Source organism: Esox lucius, chromosome 19 (genome assembly GCF_011004845.1).
Source record: "Esox lucius isolate fEsoLuc1 chromosome 19, fEsoLuc1.pri, whole genome shotgun sequence".
In the NCBI taxonomy this organism is placed as follows: Eukaryota; Metazoa; Chordata; class Actinopteri; order Esociformes; family Esocidae; genus Esox; species Esox lucius.
The window spans coordinates 10473207-10494905 of record NC_047587.1 but is presented as its reverse complement, the minus strand read 5'-3'; the positions used below and the strand labels follow the sequence as shown (position 1 = coordinate 10494905).

The window sequence follows — 21699 nt, the reverse complement described above, 5'->3', positions numbered from 1 at the left end:
AACCTGGCTTAATGTGCATATCACTGTTAACGCTAAGCCTATCCTCATCCTCAATCACAAATGTACATATCCCAGTCCAACTCCAATGTAACAAATCATTACCTCAAGAGAGTCCACAAAGATTCTGCAACTCAAACAAGAAGCCATTTTGCCTCAGACGTTTTTTGTGCGACAGAGATCTGGCTGGTGGTACACAGGCCTAGAAACAGCCGGAGCTTTAAAGGTTCAGTTGAAGCAGACGTCGCTACAAGCGCCAAGACTTTGTTTTCAGTGTCATCGTCATTGGACGGGAGTGTTGCTGAAGCAGCTGTCATGCTGGGAGCGCATCTGCACAACAAGACAATGTCAGTGAAACACTGTTGACACAATGCTCTCTCTCTCTCAAACACACACTCACACTCACAAACACACACACACACACACACACACACACAAACACACGCTCACACTTTCTCGCTCTCTGGAGAAAGCTGATTTCCACAGACACGTCTCCCACTCTGTGGCGTGTTGTGTGCTGACATTATAGAAGTGTCTCATGAAGACGGGCCGTTGGTAATTGTCAGAGAGGTGGGGGGCCATCAGGCGAGGAGGCGCTGTGCACGCACATGTGTGTGTGTGTGTGTTTGAAGATTTCGTGTGGCAGCCGGAGTGCAGCGGGACTTCAACCGGCCCATTGCGTCTCTATGCGGGTGATAATTAAAACAGCTCTACCCCCTCCCTCCCTCGTCCTCCATTTCTCCATCTCTCTACAGCATAACGTTATTGCTTGTCCTTCAGCGGGGAGCGTCCTGGCCTGATAGTTCGGTCTTTGTTCCAGTCCCACATGGTGGTGAACAGGGGCTCGGCTTGGCGGTTTTGGAGACACACCCTGGGAGAGGAGGAGAGGAGATATCTGCGTGCAGCTTGCTGGGGACCCTGACATTAATCTTTAATTAAGGCCTATTCAATTCAGAGTTACAGCACTGGAGTCAAACTCAGAGACTGAAGGGTTAGATAAGAGAAAGGGGCTCTGGAGTGTGTGTGTGTGTGTGTGGGTGTGTGTGTGCATGTGAGCATGATCAGCGCAGAGAGAAAGGGAGTCGGGGAGCGGCAGAGCAGTTAAAGCTACTGGTTGAGCTCATTCTGTCTCTTCAAAGTCCAGGGCCCATTGATCTGCCAGGGCATTAGCTCTTTGGGTAATCAGCAGACACTGATCTAGTGCCGTCAGGGAGGGTGGCCGTGAATTGAGAAAGGGAAAGGTATACAGCCTGGGTCAATGTTTCTCTTCTAAGGTAATCTACAGGCACATTTGATGAATTTGCCTAAAGAATACTGCCTTTCTACAGCATACTGCATACTGCATTGTGCCATTTGTTTTCTTCTTTGATCCACAGGCAGCTAACCAGGTGGTTTCTATAGATTGTCATGTGTTTTCATGACAGTCCTTTTCAAGCCCGGGGGTTACTTTCAGCCTGTTGTTGGAAAGCCTCGCTATAGACACCAGGCCTACAGATAGCTTCAACCACTAAGTGGCTTCATGAGTTCCATTTGTGTAGTGACAGCTGTTCCCTTATGCTCATACCCCTTCAAAGAAGTTCCACAAAAAGGCCTCAGCGCACAACTTGCACCCGTTTCATTTGAGATTAAATGAATGCCTTGAATTGGACAAAAAAAAAGCAAGAAGCCCTTCCAAGAGATGCACAGGGAGTAGACCTAATTGTTTTAATTCATCTTTTCTGTTCCCAGGTGAGGAACCGTATTGCATCGTAAAAATGGACTTTGGGGAAATTCTTCTCAGGAAAGGCGTACTAAGCACAAAGTGTCCCAATTGGCACCCTATCACTGACATAGTGCACTAGTTTTGACCATGACCCACTGGGAACGGGGCACCATTGGGGATGCACACACAGCCTCCTCCCTGCGGCTAGATGTGTGCACAGGCAACAGTGAGAGACAGATGGGAGGTTGGCACCTTTGTGAGGCAAAGCAATTGGGATCAATTAAGCCTTTACTTGCTGTGGGGACTACACCCTGGGAGGAACCAGAAGGCTCCAGCGACGCCCCAAGCCCTGTTCTTTTATCTGCACTTTTCCCAAAGACCTGGCAAATGCCACGAGAGAGAACAGAGAGAGAGAGTAAGAGGGAAAGAAAAAGAGAAGCTAAAGTGAGGCATTTTTCTTGTAAATTCCACTTGATCTTTTATTTCGTAAATAAAACCCTGTGTGGTTGATGTCTGGCAAGGATATAACAGTTTTGACTGAACATTGCGTTTACCTGCCTCTCTTTCAGATCCGGTAACAGATCCTGTAACAGATCCGATAACTTTGCCGATGTGCTAGACCAGATACCTGCCTGGTCCACGTAACCAGACCGGTCCAGTGCTTCCTCTGTGTTTAATGCAGATGCAGCATGCCACCAGGCTCCCGTCATGAACATGCTGTCGTCTTGGAAGGCCTGAACCTTCCTCAGCATCAGCAGGGACACCATCATAAGCTCCTCGCAAAGGTTATTACAAGCCATTCGTCATCCCTGTCTGTCCTCTTCTCGCTTCTGCTCTTCTGCCTCTCAGTCTATTTCCTCTCTGCGTTTAAAGGCCCTTATTTACCTGTGTGACCGTTGAATTCACTATATATTTTACATTTATCTGTTAAATCCATCTTTTCATCTCTCAGTTTATTTGTTCAAGCTCGCCGTCATTGTTGGAACAGTGAATCATTTATTTTGTTGTGTAGTCCAAAAGTTTGGATTTTAAATTAAACCATCCATATGAACATACACGAAAACCCTTCAATGAAAGAAGAGACTCCATATTTTAATCTCATAGGAATTGTGATTTCAAATCTAAACTTTTTGAGTATTAATGTGTTGATTATGGCTCTCAACTTTTTTATCTTTCATCTCCTTATATTCAGATGGGAGAACAAGTATTTGATACACTGCCGATAATGCAGGTTTTCCCACTTACAAAGCATGTAGAAGTCTGTAATTTTTATCATAGGTACTCTTCAACTGTGAGTGGCGGAATCTAAAACAGAAATCCAGAAAATCACATTGTATGATATTTAAGTAATTAATTAGCATTTTATTGCATGAAATAAGTATTTGATACATCAGAAAAGCAGAACTTAATATTTGGTACAGAAACCTTTGTTTGCAATTACAGAGATCATACGTTTCCTGTAGTTCTTGACCAGGTTTGCACACACTGCAGCAGGGATTTTGGCCCACTCCTCCATACAGACCTTCTCCAGATCCTTCAGGTTTCTGGGCTGTTGCTGGGCAATACGGACTTTCAGCTCCCTCCAAAGATTTTCTATTAGGTTCAGGTTTGGAGACTGGCTAGGCCACTCCAGGACCTTGAGATGCTTCTTAGGGAGCCACTCCTTAGTTGCCCTGGCTGTGTGTTTCGGGTCGTTGTCATGCTGGAAGACCCAGCCACGACCCATCTTCAATGCTCTTACTGAAGGAAGATCTCGCGCTACATGGCCCCATCCATCCTCCCCTCAATACGGTGCAGTCATCCTGTCCCCTTTGCAGAAAAGCATCCCCAAAGAATGATGTTTCCACCTCCATGCTTCACGGTTGGGATGGTGATCTTGGGGTTGTACTCATCCTTCTTCTTCCCCCAAACATGGCAAGTGGAGTTTAGACCAAAAAGCTCTATTTTTGTCTCATCAGACCACATGACCTTCTCCCATTCCTCCTCTGGATCATCCAGATGGTCACTGGCAAACTTCAGACGGGCCTGGACATGCACTGGCTTGAGCAGGGGGACCTTACGTGCGCTGCAGGATTTTAATCCATGATGGCGCAGTGTGTTACTAATGGTTTTCTTTGAGACTGTGGTCCCAGCTCTCTTCAGGTCATTGACCAGGTCCTGCCGTGTAGTTCTGGGCTGATCCCTCACCTTCCTCATGATCATTGATGCCCCACGAGGTGAGACCTTGTATGGAGCCCCAGACAGAGGGAGATTGACCATCATCTTGAACTTCTTCCATTTTATAATAATTGCACCAACAGTTGTTGCCTTCTCACCAAGCTGCTTGCCTATTGTCCTTCAGCCCATCCCAGCCTTGTGCAGGTCTACAATTTAATCCCTGATGTCCTTACACAGCTCTCTGGTCTTGGCCATTATGGAGAGGTTGGAGTCTGTTTGATTGAGTGTGTGGAAAGGTGTCTTTTATACAGGTAACAAGTTCAAACAGGTGCAGTTAATACAGGTAATGAGTGGAGAACAGGAGGGCTTCTTAAAGAAAAACTAATAGGTCTGTGAGAGCCCGGAATTCTTACTGGTTGGTCGGGCGATCAAATAATTATAAAAAAATCATACAATGTGATTTTCTGGATTTTTGTTTTAGATTCCGTCTCTCACCGTTGAAGTGATAAAAATGACAGACCTCTACATGCTTTGTAAGTAGGAAAACCTGCAAAATCGGCAGTGTATCAAATACTTGTTCTCCCCACAGTACATGCACAAAAAACAACCACTCACACACTTCCAAATGTGCTACATCTTACAGCACTGTAGGAGAAGAGAATTGGCCTCTACTGTGAGGATCAGAGGTCAGTTTGGTGAGACTGCCGGAGCCAGGAGCCAAACTGATCGAAAGGCAATCCAGGAAATCTGCACGGTGCATATAACCCGATGGCGACACTTTACCGTTTCTATTTACACCCTGCCAGTGGTACCATGGCAACCATCGATTTGACTGGTGTCGGCTGCAGCTGCATCTGGTGTACTTATTATTATGGGGTATTGGTTTTGACATGCCATTCTGGCAGGTCTCTAAAGTATGCATTAGATATGGTTGCCAAGATACAGTACGCTGGATGCTGTGTGGACTCACCTGGTGTTAGGTTCCCGTTCACTTTGAAGAGATGGGCTGGGTGGGACAGACGGCGGATTGTCTCTGTGTCTGGAAGGGAAAGTAAAGTGCTGAGAAATTGCGTTGCCAGCGGGTCAGAAGACTGAATTTTCAACGCTTTACATTTCTATTTTTTGCATCAATCTACACACAATACCTTATAAGAACTATGCCAGAACCCGTTTCAGAAATTTGTGGCAATTCGTAAGCATTAAAAAAATGGACAAATCTCATTATTCAGATCCTATATGCAGCACGTCGTCAGTGATCGAAGCTTCTTCGGTATGCCTCTACCAGCTTTTCACCCCTTTATTTGGGCAGTTTCTACCATTCCTTCTTATAGATTCTCCCAAGCCCTGTCAGATTAGATAGGGAGCTTCAGTGAACCGCAGTCTTCCTGTCTCCCAAGAGTTTTTCAATTGGGTTTAAGTCCCGGCTTTGGCTAGTCCTCTCAAGGACATTCAAACTTGTCCTAAATCCACTCCAATGTTGTATTGGCTGTATGCTTGGGGTTGTTGTTGTGCTAAAAGACTAATCTTCACCCCAGTCTGAGGTCCTGTGCTCTCTGGATCAGGTTTTCTTCAAGGACCTTTGTATTTTGCTCCATTCATCCTTCCCTCAAGCCTGGCCAGTCTCACAGTCCCTGCCACTGAGAAGCATGTGCATAGCATAATGCTCTTACCACCATGCTTCACAGTAGGGATGGTATTAGCTAGGTAATGAGCAGTACCTTGTTTTTGTAGCATTTGGCATTCAGGCCTCATAGACATAATGTCTAACTAACAGCTGGGAACAATTTTGGTCTCATCAGGCCATATAATGATTTCCTCATGTACTCAGAGTCCTTCTGGCATCAAGTAATAGAGTCTGAGAGGTTCTCCCTAGACAAACTGAAGCTCTGTTAGAGTGGGCATTGTGTTCTTGGTCACCTCCCTCACCTAGGCCCGTCTTGCCTGCTTACTTAGTTTGAACATTTCAGCTGCAGATGTCTATTGGTCATTTTTGCTTGGGTTAATACTACTAGTACAGTAAAAATCTTTAAGCAAATGTTTTTTAGGCAAGTATATATAAACTAACCAGTCATTAACATATCAAATAATATATATTTTTTAAGTTATACATTTTTTGTTACTCAGTTGTTACTTGATTCCCTGGTTTACCTCTGCATTACATATTTCTACATTTTCTATAATGCCCATAACAGACACTTCTCAGCCCTCTTTCAAAACCACATTGTTTTACTCAACATCTGACATCTGGCTTAAAGTGTCTATGATAGTCCCAAATGTAAACAATGCAGATATTTCCTTCCTGTTTTGCAAACAAAAGACCACAGAGCTGACACAGTGTGCACCAAATAAAAGACCCCAGTGATGAAGCACTGTTACAATGCGAAGTAAAAGTACAGGGTTTGGAGATGCTAGGCTTATTGAAGATTGCTGAATTAAGAAACAGTTTCCCCAACGGTTAGCTTCAAGACGGATTACACATAGATTGAAGTGCCGTGTGCCTTTCTGCCTATGCTGCTGCCGTGGATTCACCCAGGGGGTGCTATATGTTGGTAGTGGGGGTGTTCTACCCATGGAGACTGGCATCTGAGAATAGGCTTACTACAGAAAAGCCCTACCTCATGGAGGGTAAGTTATAAGGCATCCTAAAGAATGCCTTTGAGACAGTCTTGAAGATGATCTCAATCCATTACATCTGCCAACCACCGTTACCTTCTCGACGATGACAGATGAAGCCATGTATGAACTACCTACCTCCGAAGGTCAATCCCATTTGCCTGTTTTGGGCTTTTATATTTCCTTTTGACTTACCACTTTGAAACTGAGAAGTGCTATAAAGGTGTAAGGAAATATTAGAATGATAAATCAGAAGGCAGTTAAAACTCAGAAAACATGAATATTGAAGTGAATAATGTATGGATTTTGCTTTTGGCTGCTGTGAGATCTGAGTCAAACAAGTCGCTTTCCTTCTCTTGTTGAGAATTTAGAAGAACAGCAAATGCCACACCAGTTATCTTCTTTATTTGCACTGTGACGAGGATAGCCAAATTTTATGATCTACATTTATTTTTGTAAACATTTCTATACCAAAACATGTTCAGGCAAAAACATCATAACAACACATACTGTTTTAATTCAAGGTCCACCTCTTCAAAATAACTCTCTATAGCTTCTCATCTACCATGAAATACCATTATCATGCCCTATGGAATATAATAACTCATGATTTTGTGCAGTGTAATTTCCCACAAGAAAGTATTTCCCTGTTGTCTTTTAGGGAAAGTAGTACTAGTACTGGTAGATTTTCCAAAGTCAATGCAATTCCTCCAAGAATACTGGCATTCATTTTGTTTAATCTAAATTGATTGGAAATACAATAGAAAATTCAACATTCGAAATGATACATGTAAAAAAATATGTAATTTTACTATCATATTGTACTGTAAGACAAAACATGTCAGAAAAAATACAACACAAAAACAAAGTCTCAACTCTCCACTGAACAAGATAGTACAAGGGTGATTTAACCTGTTGTAAAGTAGCTAGTATTGTTAAGCGTCAATTCACAAACCAAGTACATTTTAAGCCAAGTTAAACTACTGTACACTGAACAACAAGTTTATAGATCCTGGAATATAAAAGGATAAATTTACCCACTTAAACCTTGATGTTCTGATGCATGCACCTTTGTAAACTCGCAATTGGAAGACCACAATAATTCCCAACCATCTAGAATTTCTATACTCATTTTCTTCTTATTCATGAATTATGGGGACATATATATATATATATATATATGTATATGTGTGTGTATGTTTATATGCACATATACAGTGTGTTTATGTATGTATATATATATACACATATACAGGTGCTGGTCATAAACTTAGAATATCATCAAAAAGTTGATTTATTTCAGTAAATCCATTTAAAAAGTGAAATTTTTATAATGTATACATTCATTCCACACAGACTGATATATTTCAAATGTTTAGTTCTTTTATTTTTGATGATTATAACTCACAACTAATGAAAACCCTAAATTCAGTATCTCAGAAAATTAGAATATTGTGAATAGGTTCAATATTGAAGACACCTGGTGCCACACTCTAATCAACTAATTAACTCAAAACACCTGCAAAGGCCTTTAAATGGTCTCTCAGTCTAGTTCTGAAGGCTACACAATCATGGGGAAGACTGCTGACTTGACAGCTGTCCAAAAGACGACCATTGACACCTTGCACAAGGTGGGCAAGACATAAAAGGTCATTGCTAAAGAGGCTGGCTGTTCACAGAGCTCAGAGCAAAGGGAAGGAAAAGATGTGGTAGAAAAAAGTGTACAAGCAATAGGGATAACCGCACCCTGGAGAGGATTGTGAAACAAAACCCATTCAAAAATGTGGGGGAGATTCACAAAGAGTGGACTGTAGCTGGAGTCAGTGCTTCAAGAACCACCACGCACAGACATATGTAAGACATGGGTTTCAGCGGTGAGATTCCTTGTGTCAAGCCACTCTTGAACAAGACAGTGTCAGAAGCGTCTTGGTTGCTTGAAGTCCAATGTAAAGTTTCCACAGTCAGTGATGGTTTGGGGTGCCATGTCATCTGCTGGTGTTGGTCCACTGTGTTTTCTGAGGTCCAAGGTCAACGCAGTCATCTACCAGGAAGTTTTAGAGCACTTCATGCTTCCTGCTGCTGACCAACATTATGGAGATGCATGGTATGGTATCCCTGTTCTTTTTTGGCCAGCAAACTCGCCTGACCTTAACCCTATAGAAAATCTATGGGGTATTGTGTAGAGGAGGATGCCATACGCCAGACCCCACAATGCAGAAGAGCTGAAGGCCACTATCAGAGCAACCTGGGCTCTCATAACAACTGAGCAGTGCCACAGACTGATCGACTCCATGCCACGCCGCATTGCTGCAGTAATTCAGGCAAAAGGAGCCCCAACTAAGTATAGAGTTCTGTACATGCTCATACTTTTCATGTTCATACTTTTCAGTTGGCCATCATTTCTAAAAATCCTTTTTTTTTGTATTGGACTTAAGTAATATTCTAATTTTCTGAGATACTGAATTTGGGGTTTTCATTAGTTGTCAGTTATAATCATCCAAATAAAATAAAAAAACACTTGAAATATTATATATTATATAACATTATACAAGTTTCACTTTTTGAATGGAATTACTGAAATAAATCAACTTTTTGATGATATTCAAATTTTATGACCAGCACCTGTATATATATATATATATATGTATATATACAGTGCTGTCGGAAATTATTCAAAATCTTTCAGTTCCTCCACATTTTTTTGTTTAATAGACTTAATTTATAATTGATTAAACATACATTTTGCCAACAATCTACTCACAATACCTCATAACGACAATGCGAAAACAAGTTTTTCAATTGTTTTGCCAATTAAATGAAAAACTGAAATATCTCACGTACATAATTATTCAGATGATTCACTACAAATTGAGCCCAGATGCATCCTGTGTCCTCGAACTTAACAAGGGTCTACCTGAGGCAAATCCTATTTAGAAAAAGGCACAGATAATCTGGGCTAATAAGTTCAAATGAAAGTATCTGGCCTGAATGCCAAGCGCTATGTCTGGCAAAATAAATGGTGGTGGGAGCAGAATGCTACTCAGCAGCAGATACTGGGAGACTAGTCAAGACTAATGGAAGGATGCGCAAAGCTGGTTGATGCATACCCAAGAATACTCAACGCTGGTTGATGCATACCCAAGAATACTCAACGCTGGTTGATGCATACCCAAGTATACTCAACGCTGGTTGATGCATACCCAAGAATACTCAACACTGGTTGATGCATACCCAAAAAGACTCAACACTGGTTGATGCATACCCAAAAAGACTCAACGCTGGTTGATGCATACCAAGAATACTCAACGCTGGTTGATGCATACCCAAAAAGACTCAACGCTGGTTGATGCATACCCAAAAAGACTCAAAACTGGTTGATGCATACCCAAAAAGACTCAAAGCAGGTTGATGCATACTCAAAAAGACTCAAAGCTGGTTGATGCATACCCAAAAAGACTCAAAGCTGGTTGATGAATACCCAAGATGACTCAAAGCTGTGATTGCTGTCAAAGGGGCTCCTACAAAGTACTGAAAAAAGTGTCTGAATACTTTGTACATGATTTTTACATTTTTGGTTTTTAATAAATTCTCACAACACCCCCCCCTCCCCCCAATAAATTGTCATTGTGAGGTGTAGACTAATGGTAAATAATATATTTAATCAGTTACAAATGAAATCTATAATCCAACAAAATGTGGAGAAAGTGAAGTGGTCTGAAAATTTTTCAAAGGCACTGTAACTGTTTAATTATCTTGAACATTTCTTACCATAAAATGCACTTGGAGTTCACTCGAAATTATTTTTACAGAGACAAGATGCAAAAGGTGAAAAAAGTTTCCAATCAGTTTGCTGACACTGAGCTGGGAAAATGTTTCAGATTTCTGTTTTCCCCAAAGATTTGAATGTGTCAATACATTTGCAGCGTACATCTTGTTTTGACGCAAGTGTTTCTTCATTGTGGACAGCAATTTCCCCCAAAGAAAAGCCCATGTTAAACCTCCTGAGTTTTAAATTGGGGATCTTGTAATCAGAATCTCTATGCCTGCGATATGATTCCAGGAAAAGCAAAGATACATCTAACTTGAGATGACGTGTCATTGCCTTTCGCCCTACTGATAAATGTAGTAAGTACATTTACCTGATTAATTGGCATTGAGACTTACCATTTCTTTGTTCAGAACAAAACAGTTACAGTTTCACATATCTTTATTCAAAGTAAAGCACTACCATTTATGTGTTTTTTTCCAGTGGTCAAATGAACCCACAAACTGGTCATAGCTATTGTATAAAAATCCTTCAACTAATACCGAGCGACCCATCTCACAAGTATTCTTGTACTGTTCAGAACTAGAAGTGTGTGGGAACAGAATGAGTATTGTAATCAACATTTCTATGGCGTGTTTGAATGAAACACTACATTTCCTTACAAACTGACTTTATTTTTACCAAAAGTCTCAGGGGGACTTCATAAGAGCTTAATAGGTAAGAGGTTGGGTTTTCATGTAGTAAAACTTTTGATCATAATGAAAATGATGTTATTGGAGGTGATTTGGCACAAATAAGCTTGAAATGAATAGATTAGAATCATAGCTGAGGAAAAACCCTTGATCTGTGACTGAACAAGACGTTATGGTAAAACAGCATCGAACAGTAGGTATAGCATAGTAAGTGTTAAAACACCACTGAAATTTAAAAAAACACTGTAGGTTTCTGAAGCAAGCCTTCAACTCCAAGTCCACCTTTATTGTTTCATCATAATATTGGTATAATGTATGCAAACATTCCTCTCTTAATTTTAGTGTGTACCGTAACGATCTGTTGAAGGTGTGGATGCTGTTGTTTTTAAAGAGAGTTTTGTGACCGAGGCCTCGTTCCACTTTCTACCAGAACAACACTGTGTGAAAATAGAGATGACAAGGTCACTTTTCAAAGCAAATAAAAATGTTTCATTATTTTTGAATAATTGACTATATGTCTGTAATTATCCTAACAATTATCATTCATATTTTGTTAATTGATATTAATGTAAGTTTTACAGCCAGTGGCTTTCTTGCCAGAGGTACTAAAATAAAGTAGCTGTAGATCAATTTGTATGTACTGTATCAAATCATAGGACATAATAAACCATGACCTATGGGTACTACACAGACTCACATTTCTTGGTTCCCATATTGCAGAACATTTTGAAGGCAAGATACATTAGCGCCTGTAAGGACAACATCGGAGAAAAAGAGGGTGAATTGACTTGCGACGCTAGCTCCAAGCGGACTGTTGTTTGCTGGTATAGAGAGCAGAGCGAGTGCCAAACACAGACCAATTTGCTGGGGCAAAATTGTGCTGTGGTGAAAGATAGGGAAAGGTCAGGTCCACTCCATTCTTCACTGTGCAATCCAATCTGAGCTTTTAGAGAAGATGGGTGAAAACAAACATTGTTCTTTCGTCAGTGGCTATGATGGAACATACAATGCCGGGGAAATAGCACAGCTCACAATGCTGCAACGCAACGGACGCTTTGATAGGAGGGATTAATGGAGGCCTAACTCAAGTCAAGCCCTGACACCACTGATATATGTGCAGAAATAATTACCATAATAATGCTTGTATGGTCCCATGTACTGGATGAAGATAAGTATGAAATGACTGAATGGGGATATTTAATGATACCAAGGCCATTTGGAGCAATGCCATGTTCCCAGGGCTCAGCTTGCCTGCAGGGGTTCCATTTGTAAAGCAACACTACTGAAAATCAGAGGGCCCAAGGATTCGTTTGGATGTGGAAAGAGAAATGGACAGAAAAATAAATGAACCACATGAGAGGAAGTAGCCAAGAGATCTACAAACTCACATCCTTAAACACAGGTCACATACACAAGGCCAGTCAGACAAACCTTAAGAACATTTTGATGAATTCCCTAACTGTAAATTGCTTTAAATATACTTTCTGTTATAAAAAGTTCATATTTTGGATCAAAAATATAAATAAATACAAATAATACAAAATGAAATAAATACATGTGTAAACAGATTATCACATAAGTAAATGAATAAATAAATACAATATGAAATTAATTAGTAAACCAACTGTTGCCTACATGGTATCATGACAGTTTTTAATAGTTCTCATTGACTGGACGGTTGTGTAGTCCACAAACTTATACTCCTAATGATCAGCCATTCTTTCTGACTGGCAGTCACCACGATACGTACACACTCAATGTCAAAAGCAATCTTGTGGTCTATGTCTTGGACCTCAATGTTGCCATTTTTAAACTCCCCTAATGTGATGTAGGAAGAACACTGCCTTCCCCTCTTTGTTCCCACCAGCTTCTCACCAACTTCTAGAGCTCCATGGTGTAAGATATCATTCTGACGATCATCTGTTCCTGTCACAATTTTTATTTTGCTAATTTTAGTCGATTTGTTAAAAACTATTACAAAGAAGTCTCCGGTAGAAGGGGGTTTCCCCCAAAAGTATTCGTCCACACTGCTATAAGCCTTGGTGGCATCATAGTTTTCAAATACATTAATGTTTGTGTGAAGGCTGGCAGGGGGGTTGTCAGGGATGTCAATGGAGTCCTCTTCAAAGTCATCATCCTTCAACTTGTTTTCTGCCCCCTTGTATGAGGAGTAGTAGCCCATGTGCTGGAACAGGGAGGGCTTGAAGCGGATCACATCCTTCTGGGCCAGCAGGCCCCGGAAATGAATGAGGAGCCAATCGCAGGGCATCTCCTGGTAGAACATGAGCAGAAAGTGGGCCAGGCGTGGCAGATCTCTTGAGTGGTAAAGCTTCCCTATGTAGCCAAGCTTGGAAAACTCCAGCATCACCCAGTAGGAACCTTGCCTGGAGGTGACCACCTTCTTCAAGGATGTCAGAAAATTCCGGGAACATCGCACGTCGTCCTCCAGCATCATGTAGAAATCAGAGAGATTAGTGCAGAAGTTGAGCAAGAAAGCGTAGTCCACGTTCTGCTTGGAGCGGAAGCGCACCCTGTCTTCTGGGTCATTGTAGTTCCTTTTTAGCCCATCCAGTGATGGGTAATATTCCTCAGGGGCATGAATCACAAGGAGACGCCCAGCGATGATGTGGTGGGCAAATTTCCTGGAGATGTCCTGCACCAGGTTTTCACACCAGGCCAGATCAAATTCGGCCAGATGGACCACGACCACAATCTCTTTCAACTCCTCATAACTGGACTGGTCAAAAATTGATTTAATAGTCTCCATGAGGTAATTCCCTCTTTTTCTTTTGACAGAAGACAACCCAATGGTTAGATATTCTGTGAACAAAAATATCAATATTACTATACTGACCATTCAAAATATCAATATTAGCAAAATGAACATACAAAAGATCAATAAAAAAATGTGTAAGCAGGGGTTCTAGCAAGGTTAATATTGCTTTGTAATTTTTAGTTTTTCTCTGGAGATTGGGCTATTTAACATACCTTCTGAAACTCCAAAATGTTTGATTTGTTGAATCAAATATAAAACTGATATTATCTTAATCAAATGTACTATATATATATATACACTATCTAATTGTACATGGTTGAAACAATTGGTTTTGACCGAAAATAATACATATTTATATATAGTATACAATAACAAAGTTACACTCACTCTTTCGTGGCTGTGGATTCCCAGCAAGGTAACGGTATGTGACGTTTATGGTTCCAGAGAAATTTGTGAGATCTCTAAAGGTGTGAACATATCTCTCAGAGTTAGGAGGATGTATTGATGTTTCTCTCAGTTGTCTTTTATCCTCTTCCTGCAATGCAGAAGAAAACAACTGATCTGAGATGAAGACCTGTGAAAAATTTGAATGTGATTGCCAAACAAACAGATCTCATCGCATCTAAACATGAATGCACCAAGGTAATGTCCTTGGAACATTACGGAAATCGGGTGAAAAATGTAATACTTTGGAAATTCTTAAAGGATATAATGTACAAAAAGAAATATCAATGATAAGATTTGACCTGATTGAGTCCTGCTTTGAAGGTCATTTCGAATGCTTCATCACGCCGTCATAATGCTTTCATAAGCAATAGATTAATATTACCATCCCTCTACATGTATGTAAGGTTTTATAAATGTGGCATAAGGATGTGACATAATCACCAGTAAATATGCACGCATGACTGTATGTTACTTTGGATAAAAACATCTGTTTAATAGCACACACTGTATAATGTATGGATGTGATTACATGGCCAATATACCATAGAGTAAGGTCTGGTCTTAGGCCCAAGACAGCTATTACTGCTACTATAAAGTGATTACGTAATATAACAAGGCACACTCACACACATAAATAGAGTGTACAGTAAATATAGATATATATGCCTTTCTCTTATTTTGAACCGTTTCAGTGCTATCTAGCAAGTTAACATGTTAGCTAACATTCAAGCATTTGCTTGTCAGATAATGTTAGGTATCTAGCTAAACCAATATAATATTTATTTAGCTAGCTAGCAAACAGACTCAGCTAAATAAAAATTCCTAGACACAGTACTTTCCCAGTATATATCATAGTATATCTCATAATATCTCATATTTTGAGGTTTGTAAATCAAAGAAAATTTAACAATATGAATTGGTTCAGGAATTTGCTAAAACAGTTTTTGCAAACATTTCAGCGAGCAACTATATTATGAACTACTATTATACACACAATGTACATAAACATAAATCTAAAAACAATTGAAAATGTCTTGCTGGTAAACCTCTTTAATTAAATACTGCTTGCCTCCCCCCTCCTGATTTCCATCTAAAAACCTACGGAGGGAAAAAGCCATATGCACCCCCCCCCCCCCCCCCCGACTTTCTCCTCAATTGGGTTTTTGTGAAGGAGACGAGGAAATGGGAGGCGAGGAGTATGCAATTCAGAAACTGTTGAGGCTATTTTGAATGGCTCCATTTTAAGTGGCAGACACATTCTCTACTGCTCTGATACTGAAGAAGGATGGAATCAACATGCACATTATGCAACAGTCAAGATCCATTCGTCTGCAGAATCAGTGTCATGTTATAGTATTTGGAGCCCTGTGCAATGTTCCATGTTATCCCAATGCTGAACTTTCTGAAACATTTTGGAAAGGAAAAAAAAATATGAGGAAAGTTACAGAATGGTTGAAACCTGACATAAATGTTTAAGTTAGCTGGGAGTCATTATTAGTTTGTGTTTACATCATTAAGCCTTTAAAAATATGTGGAATAAATTGCCACACTTAAAGTACTGCATAATATGCTTATTAATCAAAGAACCATAGGAAGAACTTTTCAGGGTTCCCCCACAGTTTAAATGTGATGATCTTCTAAAGGACCCTGCAAGAACCTTTAGAGTGTCCCTAGCCAACAGCCAGTTATTCTTATTCTGTTAAATGTTTTAATAAAACATTTCTTATTGTCTTATTTTGAATGGATATTCTATGCAATATTATGACTGGATCCTACATCAGAGAGAAATCAACGAAAAGATAGTGACCAGTTAAAACATTTTAATGAATTGGCCCTATCTTTAACCACTTATTTACTGCAGGTAAATTTAGCCTGCCTTTAGATTCAATTTGATTGACATTGGGGTGAATATTCTCTTTACCAAGGCAAAACACTTAGAAAAAAAACTCACCAGGACATATCCATCTTCAATGTATAGGTTGAGGAAGAGCAGAGAGGTGATCAGGACTCCCAGGAAGGGGATGGTGGAGCGTTTACGGAAACACCTCATCTTGTCCAGGGACTTCCACACTAGCCTCATGATGGAGACACTCTTTTGGATCTGCAGGAAAACAAATGAGGAAAGGATCTGTAAAAATTGGATACGGAAAATAGTTTATAGGACTGTGTTGGCCTACAGACGTCCATCAGATGGAGTGGTTTGAATAATTTCCTGTTCATTAGAATCATCTATTAGCATCATCTTGTTGTACTGGAATCATGTTAGCACACTTCTACCAAATAATGTGATATTGTGGAAAATAGAATATTCTATTAAATGGCATGCTAGTGACGAAAAATAGTATTAGTCAAGTAGATCAAAACAGGTACCACAAGAAACAGAGGGAAGAATACTAAAATTGACACACAAATCAAACAAAAAGGTTTTGTCGTTCTGGACTCCAATTAGGTGTCCGCTAGCTCTGTTCTACCACTCCCAGAAAGCCCCCAGTGATGCATAATGAAATACAAACTAGCTCTAAGCTTGGTTCAATGACCACCAACACATCGATCATGAGCGCCAGAAGCCCGGCTCACCTGGGAATATGCCTGGTCAATACCTCTCCGTTCCGAGTCTAAAACGGACTCTAACAGATACATCAGGCCCACCAGTCCTCTATGCAGGATACTTCTTCAATCACCCCTGGTCATGCCTAATTATGCAGTGTTCACACTGTATTCCCTGCGGCATATGAGAATGTAAATAAAATTAAAACAGAGGTACTAAATAACAGAACAAACCCTTTGAAATAGCAGGAATTAATAGACCCTTCGTTTTAGTCATATGAATTATGATGGCAGTAAAAAAAAAAAAAAAAAAAGAAATACACCTGCCAACAGTAAGCGAATCAATTAGTGGACAAGAGCCACATTAATATTAATAATACGATCTGGAGCCAAACAAGGTGCTGTCTAACTTCTACATTAAAAATAATACATGTTATGATCAACAAGATTTGATGGCGTCCTCAATAATAAAAATAAAACCTCCCTCCTGTGCTCCCTCCCTCCCTCCCCATTTCTCTCCACCTCCATCTTATAAAAAGCATGCTGTCGTTCTCCAATTCAACATGTGAACTCAGTCCGTGCCATTTCCTGTGGGGCAGGCTGACCCTGCTCGTTGACGAGCCCCTGCGGTGGGAAGGTTTTAGCAGATGCGGCCTAGTGTGATTCCAGGATGTATCATTAGTCCTCTCCGAATATACCTCTCCACCGTGGGTAACTGACATCAGCTAAAACCGTTTCAGCGCTGCCATGACATCCCTCATTAGTGGTGGACTCAACACCTGATAACACTGCACCAGGAGGAGCTTATTTGAGCATCTTTTCTTGTCAAAAGCCAACAGCCACAGCAAAACAAAGTACTTGTTACCATTCTAAAACTTTTTTTGTACTTTTTATAACACTATGTTAAGGGGGAAAAAGCAAATGGGAGGGGAAAAAAGGCGGAAACAAAATACATTTGACCTGGGCCACTGAGGATAGAATACTACAATTACACAACTGGGCAATTTTGAATTTTCTGCTTCATGCTGGCTAGGTGGTACAGTACCCCGAGCACTGGCTTTGGTGTCCTGATAATTCAGGTTGGGTAAGCACTCAGTACTGACTGTTTTTCTTTGCCCCAAACAGCATCCTAGTCCCTATACACGCTTGTACTAAGGGCCTTGGTAAAATACTGTGCTCTACAAAGGGAATGGGGTGCCATTTGGGAAGCAACCCTTTCTGAGTTATGCTTGGCAGAGAGAGGACGCTGAGGCCAAAGGAGAAGCCGTGAAAGCCTACTCCCTCTCTGCACTTCAACGGCACACTCAAAGAGCTGCTGTGGTAAGGATGTACCAGGAGGTCCTATGCTGTGTGTTTGTATTTGCACATGTCTTGCCTCAGATGTGCGTGTGTGTGCACGTGTGTTTGACTGGCAGAGGAGCTCTGTCTGTGGTTTTCTGTAGGTTTTGAACAGGCTGTTACGCTGGCAGTCAGTAACTCCCTTAGCCTTCCAATCTCCCTGCTGTAACACTGCAGCAGGACACACCAGACTGTTATTCCGTGGAGGCAGTTAAAGAGCCGTTATAAACCGCAGAAGATGGTGTGAAATGACCCAGAGACAGCAGCACAGACCACTCGCTGACAGACTAACACCCATGTTACTGTTTCAGGACAGACCACTCACTGACAGACTAACACCCATGTTACTGTATTAGGACAGACCACTCACTGACAGACTAACACCCATGTTACTGTATTAGGACAGACCACTCACTGACAGACTAACACCCATGTTACTGTATTAGGACAGACCACTCACTGACAGACTAACACCCATGTTACTGTATTAGGACAGACCACTCACTGACAGACTAACACCCATGTTACTGTTTCAGGACAGACCACTCACTGACAGACTAACACCCATGTTACTGTATTAGGACAGACCACTCACTGACAGACTAACACCCATGTTACTGTATTAGGACAGACCACTCACTGACAGACTAACACCCATGTTACTGTATTAGGACAGACCACTCACTGACAGACTAACACCCATGTTAATGTATTAGGACAGACCACTCACTGACAGACTAACACCCATGTTACTGTATTAGGACAGACCACTCACTGACAGACTAACACCCATGTTACTGTTTTAGGACAGACCACTCACTGACAGACTAACACCCATGTTTCTGTATTAGGACAGACCACTCACATTCAGACTAACACCCATGTTACTGTATTAGGACAGACCACTCACTGACAGACTAACACCCATATTACTGTATTAGGACAGACCACTCACTGACAGACTAACACCCATGTTACTGTATTAGGACAGACCACTCACTGACAGACTAACACCCATATTACTGTATTGGGACAGACCCACCAAAGTTTTATTGATTGTGAGAAATAACATACATATTTATTGTGCTGAATGTGGGTTGTGAAGGTCATAATTAATGCATTTGCTACAACCCACAATCGAAGGAATCCACATCTTTATAGTTGCAAGGCCAATATTTAAGAAAAGGTCAACGGTGACCCATTATACTACATGTCAGGTCCCACAATCGCTTTCCAAACTGAGCATGCTTGATGAACAGTTGTTCTTCTTTATTTGATGAATTCCAAACAGTTCTATCATAGCACTGAATCAGGGTGGGGAGAGGAGCACAACCTGCAGAGCTCTGTTGTGTTGTTCCTGGTTGAGGAAGGTGTGCACTTTGACAGAAACAATCCAGCACAAAGTCAGAGATGTTTAGGCACATGCAGAGAATTCTGAATTGGGCGATTGTTCCCCTTTGATGGGATATGTGAAAGCAAAGTCACTGCAAAACTCAATTCAACGCCCACCATTTCCACAAATGCCTCACAACGTTCCACTTGTCTTAAGCTCTCCTTGTTGGAATACAATTACATATTCAAGATACCACAGACTGTGTACACTATCAAAGCCAAAGTGATATGTCTCTGAAAGCTGCATTTGACAAGCTATGGCAATAAAATAATCCAGAATAGCGAGTTTTTCCAAAAGAGTTTGTGTGCATTAGGCTTACTATCTACATAATGAATTCATTTGTTTAGCAGGCTACTGGCAGCAGGGCAAAGAGGAAAATGGAATATTTAAAGATTTGACAAGAAATGTTGTTCTCTCGGCGTGTGAGGTGGAAACAACCTTGGAGTTTCTCAACGTGTTATTGAGAAGTCAAAATAAACCTTTAACACTTTCCTTTTGAGTAAATCACTATAAACTCCAATTTAGCAATGTAAAAAAAAGGCAAGCCTCATGTAATTGGAAAACCTGGACTGAAAACTCATTGTGAACGAGAAAGGGAAAAAGTTTAATAAAATAGGCAGCGTAAAAGAAATTCTCCCACATTTGATCTTGTTATCTGTTTTACATTATTTCCCCTGGGTATCCTGCACCTCACAGATATACAGCTCTGCACAAATAATCAATTAAGCCTGCAGATTTGCAGGGATTCAGCAGTTGCTTTGTGTCAGGCCTTCAGCCACTTTCAATGGATTTTCTTTCTCCCACAAAAGAGGCATATACCGGAGGCGGCTGTTGATAACAAAATTGTAGCATGGCGTGGAATAACAAATCCCTTCGTTATTAAGTTATTTTTTTCGGGTAAGATTTCAAATTGGTCCAACAGTTCACCAATTACCGGATTCTTATGGAAATTGTTACACAATGAGAATCTATCATCTACAAAGACTTAAATGACTTTGTCAGATATCGATCACTTTTCTAAAGAATTACCAACATCGGCAGCATACCGTCAGGGATTACTATTTGTTCATTATCATTCTTTGGAGCAATAAATAAAAAAGTTAAAAGCAATTGCAAACCATCATGCAATCCATAGAAATCCCCATATACCCTAACAAGGCAAGAACTGTCAAGCTTAAAATACTGTCCACCATGGTCCCCTCTCTGAAAAAAACATCTTATAACGCTAAGAAAAGGTTCCTGGAGGATCTTTTAAGGGTTCTTCAAATTGAAACTCTGGCAGAACCCCTAAAATTCTCTAAAGAACACTTTTAAACTTAAAATATAAGTTTTGATAAAGAACGGTTTTGATAAAGAACGATACTAAATGATCCACCAAGGACATTTTATTTTTAGTCTGCACTTCCACTAGAACTACTGAGCACATGTTTATTGATTCGGTGGCCATCTTGTTTGTTGCTCAAGCTGTCGGCAGCAGAGCTGCGTGCTCACTCAACTGCCAACACCTTATCAGTTCTCATCATCGTCACTGGGCACGGACCTTGTGTTCTACTGGTAGCCGGTACTGTCAGGCAGCATGGATCTCCAGAGACAGGAAAGCGGTGCCAAGGTCCAAACAGATGTACACAAACTCCGACCCCCTCCCCCAGGCCTGTCACCGCTGTCAACAACCGGAGCTCAAACAATCTAACAGGAGTGTGTGTCTTGACACCAAAGAGTGTGTGTTCTCCCTCTGGACCCCCCACTCCCACCTCCACCACCGACCACCCGATGGGAGCCCCCACCAGCCCAGTGACAACTGAGGCACCAGCTGTTCTGCCATGAGTGCCTGGTGGTGCATAGAGCCACCACCCCTTGGAATGGGGAATCACAAGCATTCCCCTTGAGCCGCTGCATACCCTAAGCCTCCATACGTCTGAAGAAAGTCAATTATATTTCGGATGCTTAACGCTACAGCTACCTGGGATTTTTTCTAATGATTACTAAGGAAGTGCGCTTTGTTTAATCTACGTCCAGTTTAATTCAGTTCCATGTGCAAAGCCATCAAATTAATTCACATTCATTACCATCCAGGCTTTTTTAGACTAGGAGTATAGCAGGTGGCACATGTACGTTCACTTCTGGAATGGGTCCCTTGGAAAATATTGAACATGTGTCACCCGTTGATTCTAACTTCAGAGCAATCAGTCTTGGAAATACATGGAACAGATAGCAGTCCTCTGGATGTGGTAGAAACGGACCAGAGAGTTCCTTGTTAGCCGTGATTGAAAT

At 41.0% G+C, this 21699-nt stretch overlaps 1 protein-coding gene across 2 annotated transcripts in view; it reads right to left on the bottom strand.

Annotated features, from left to right (window-relative positions):
• Nucleotides 1-9135: 9135 nt before the first annotated feature.
• The window catches only part of mgat4c (mgat4 family member C), a 147840-nt gene continuing 135276 nt past the window's right edge, over nucleotides 9136-21699 (bottom strand). For both annotated transcript variants that reach the window (XM_020056619.3, XM_010897869.5), the window contains exons 2-4: nucleotides 16102-16251; nucleotides 14091-14238; nucleotides 9136-13747 (exon numbers count right to left, since the gene is read on the bottom strand). In XM_020056619.3, the coding sequence (XP_019912178.2) occupies nucleotides 12591-13747; nucleotides 14091-14238; nucleotides 16102-16230 (1434 nt within the window). In that variant the 5' untranslated portion in view covers nucleotides 16231-16251 and the 3' untranslated portion in view covers nucleotides 9136-12590. The remainder of the gene's footprint in view (nucleotides 13748-14090; nucleotides 14239-16101; nucleotides 16252-21699) is intronic.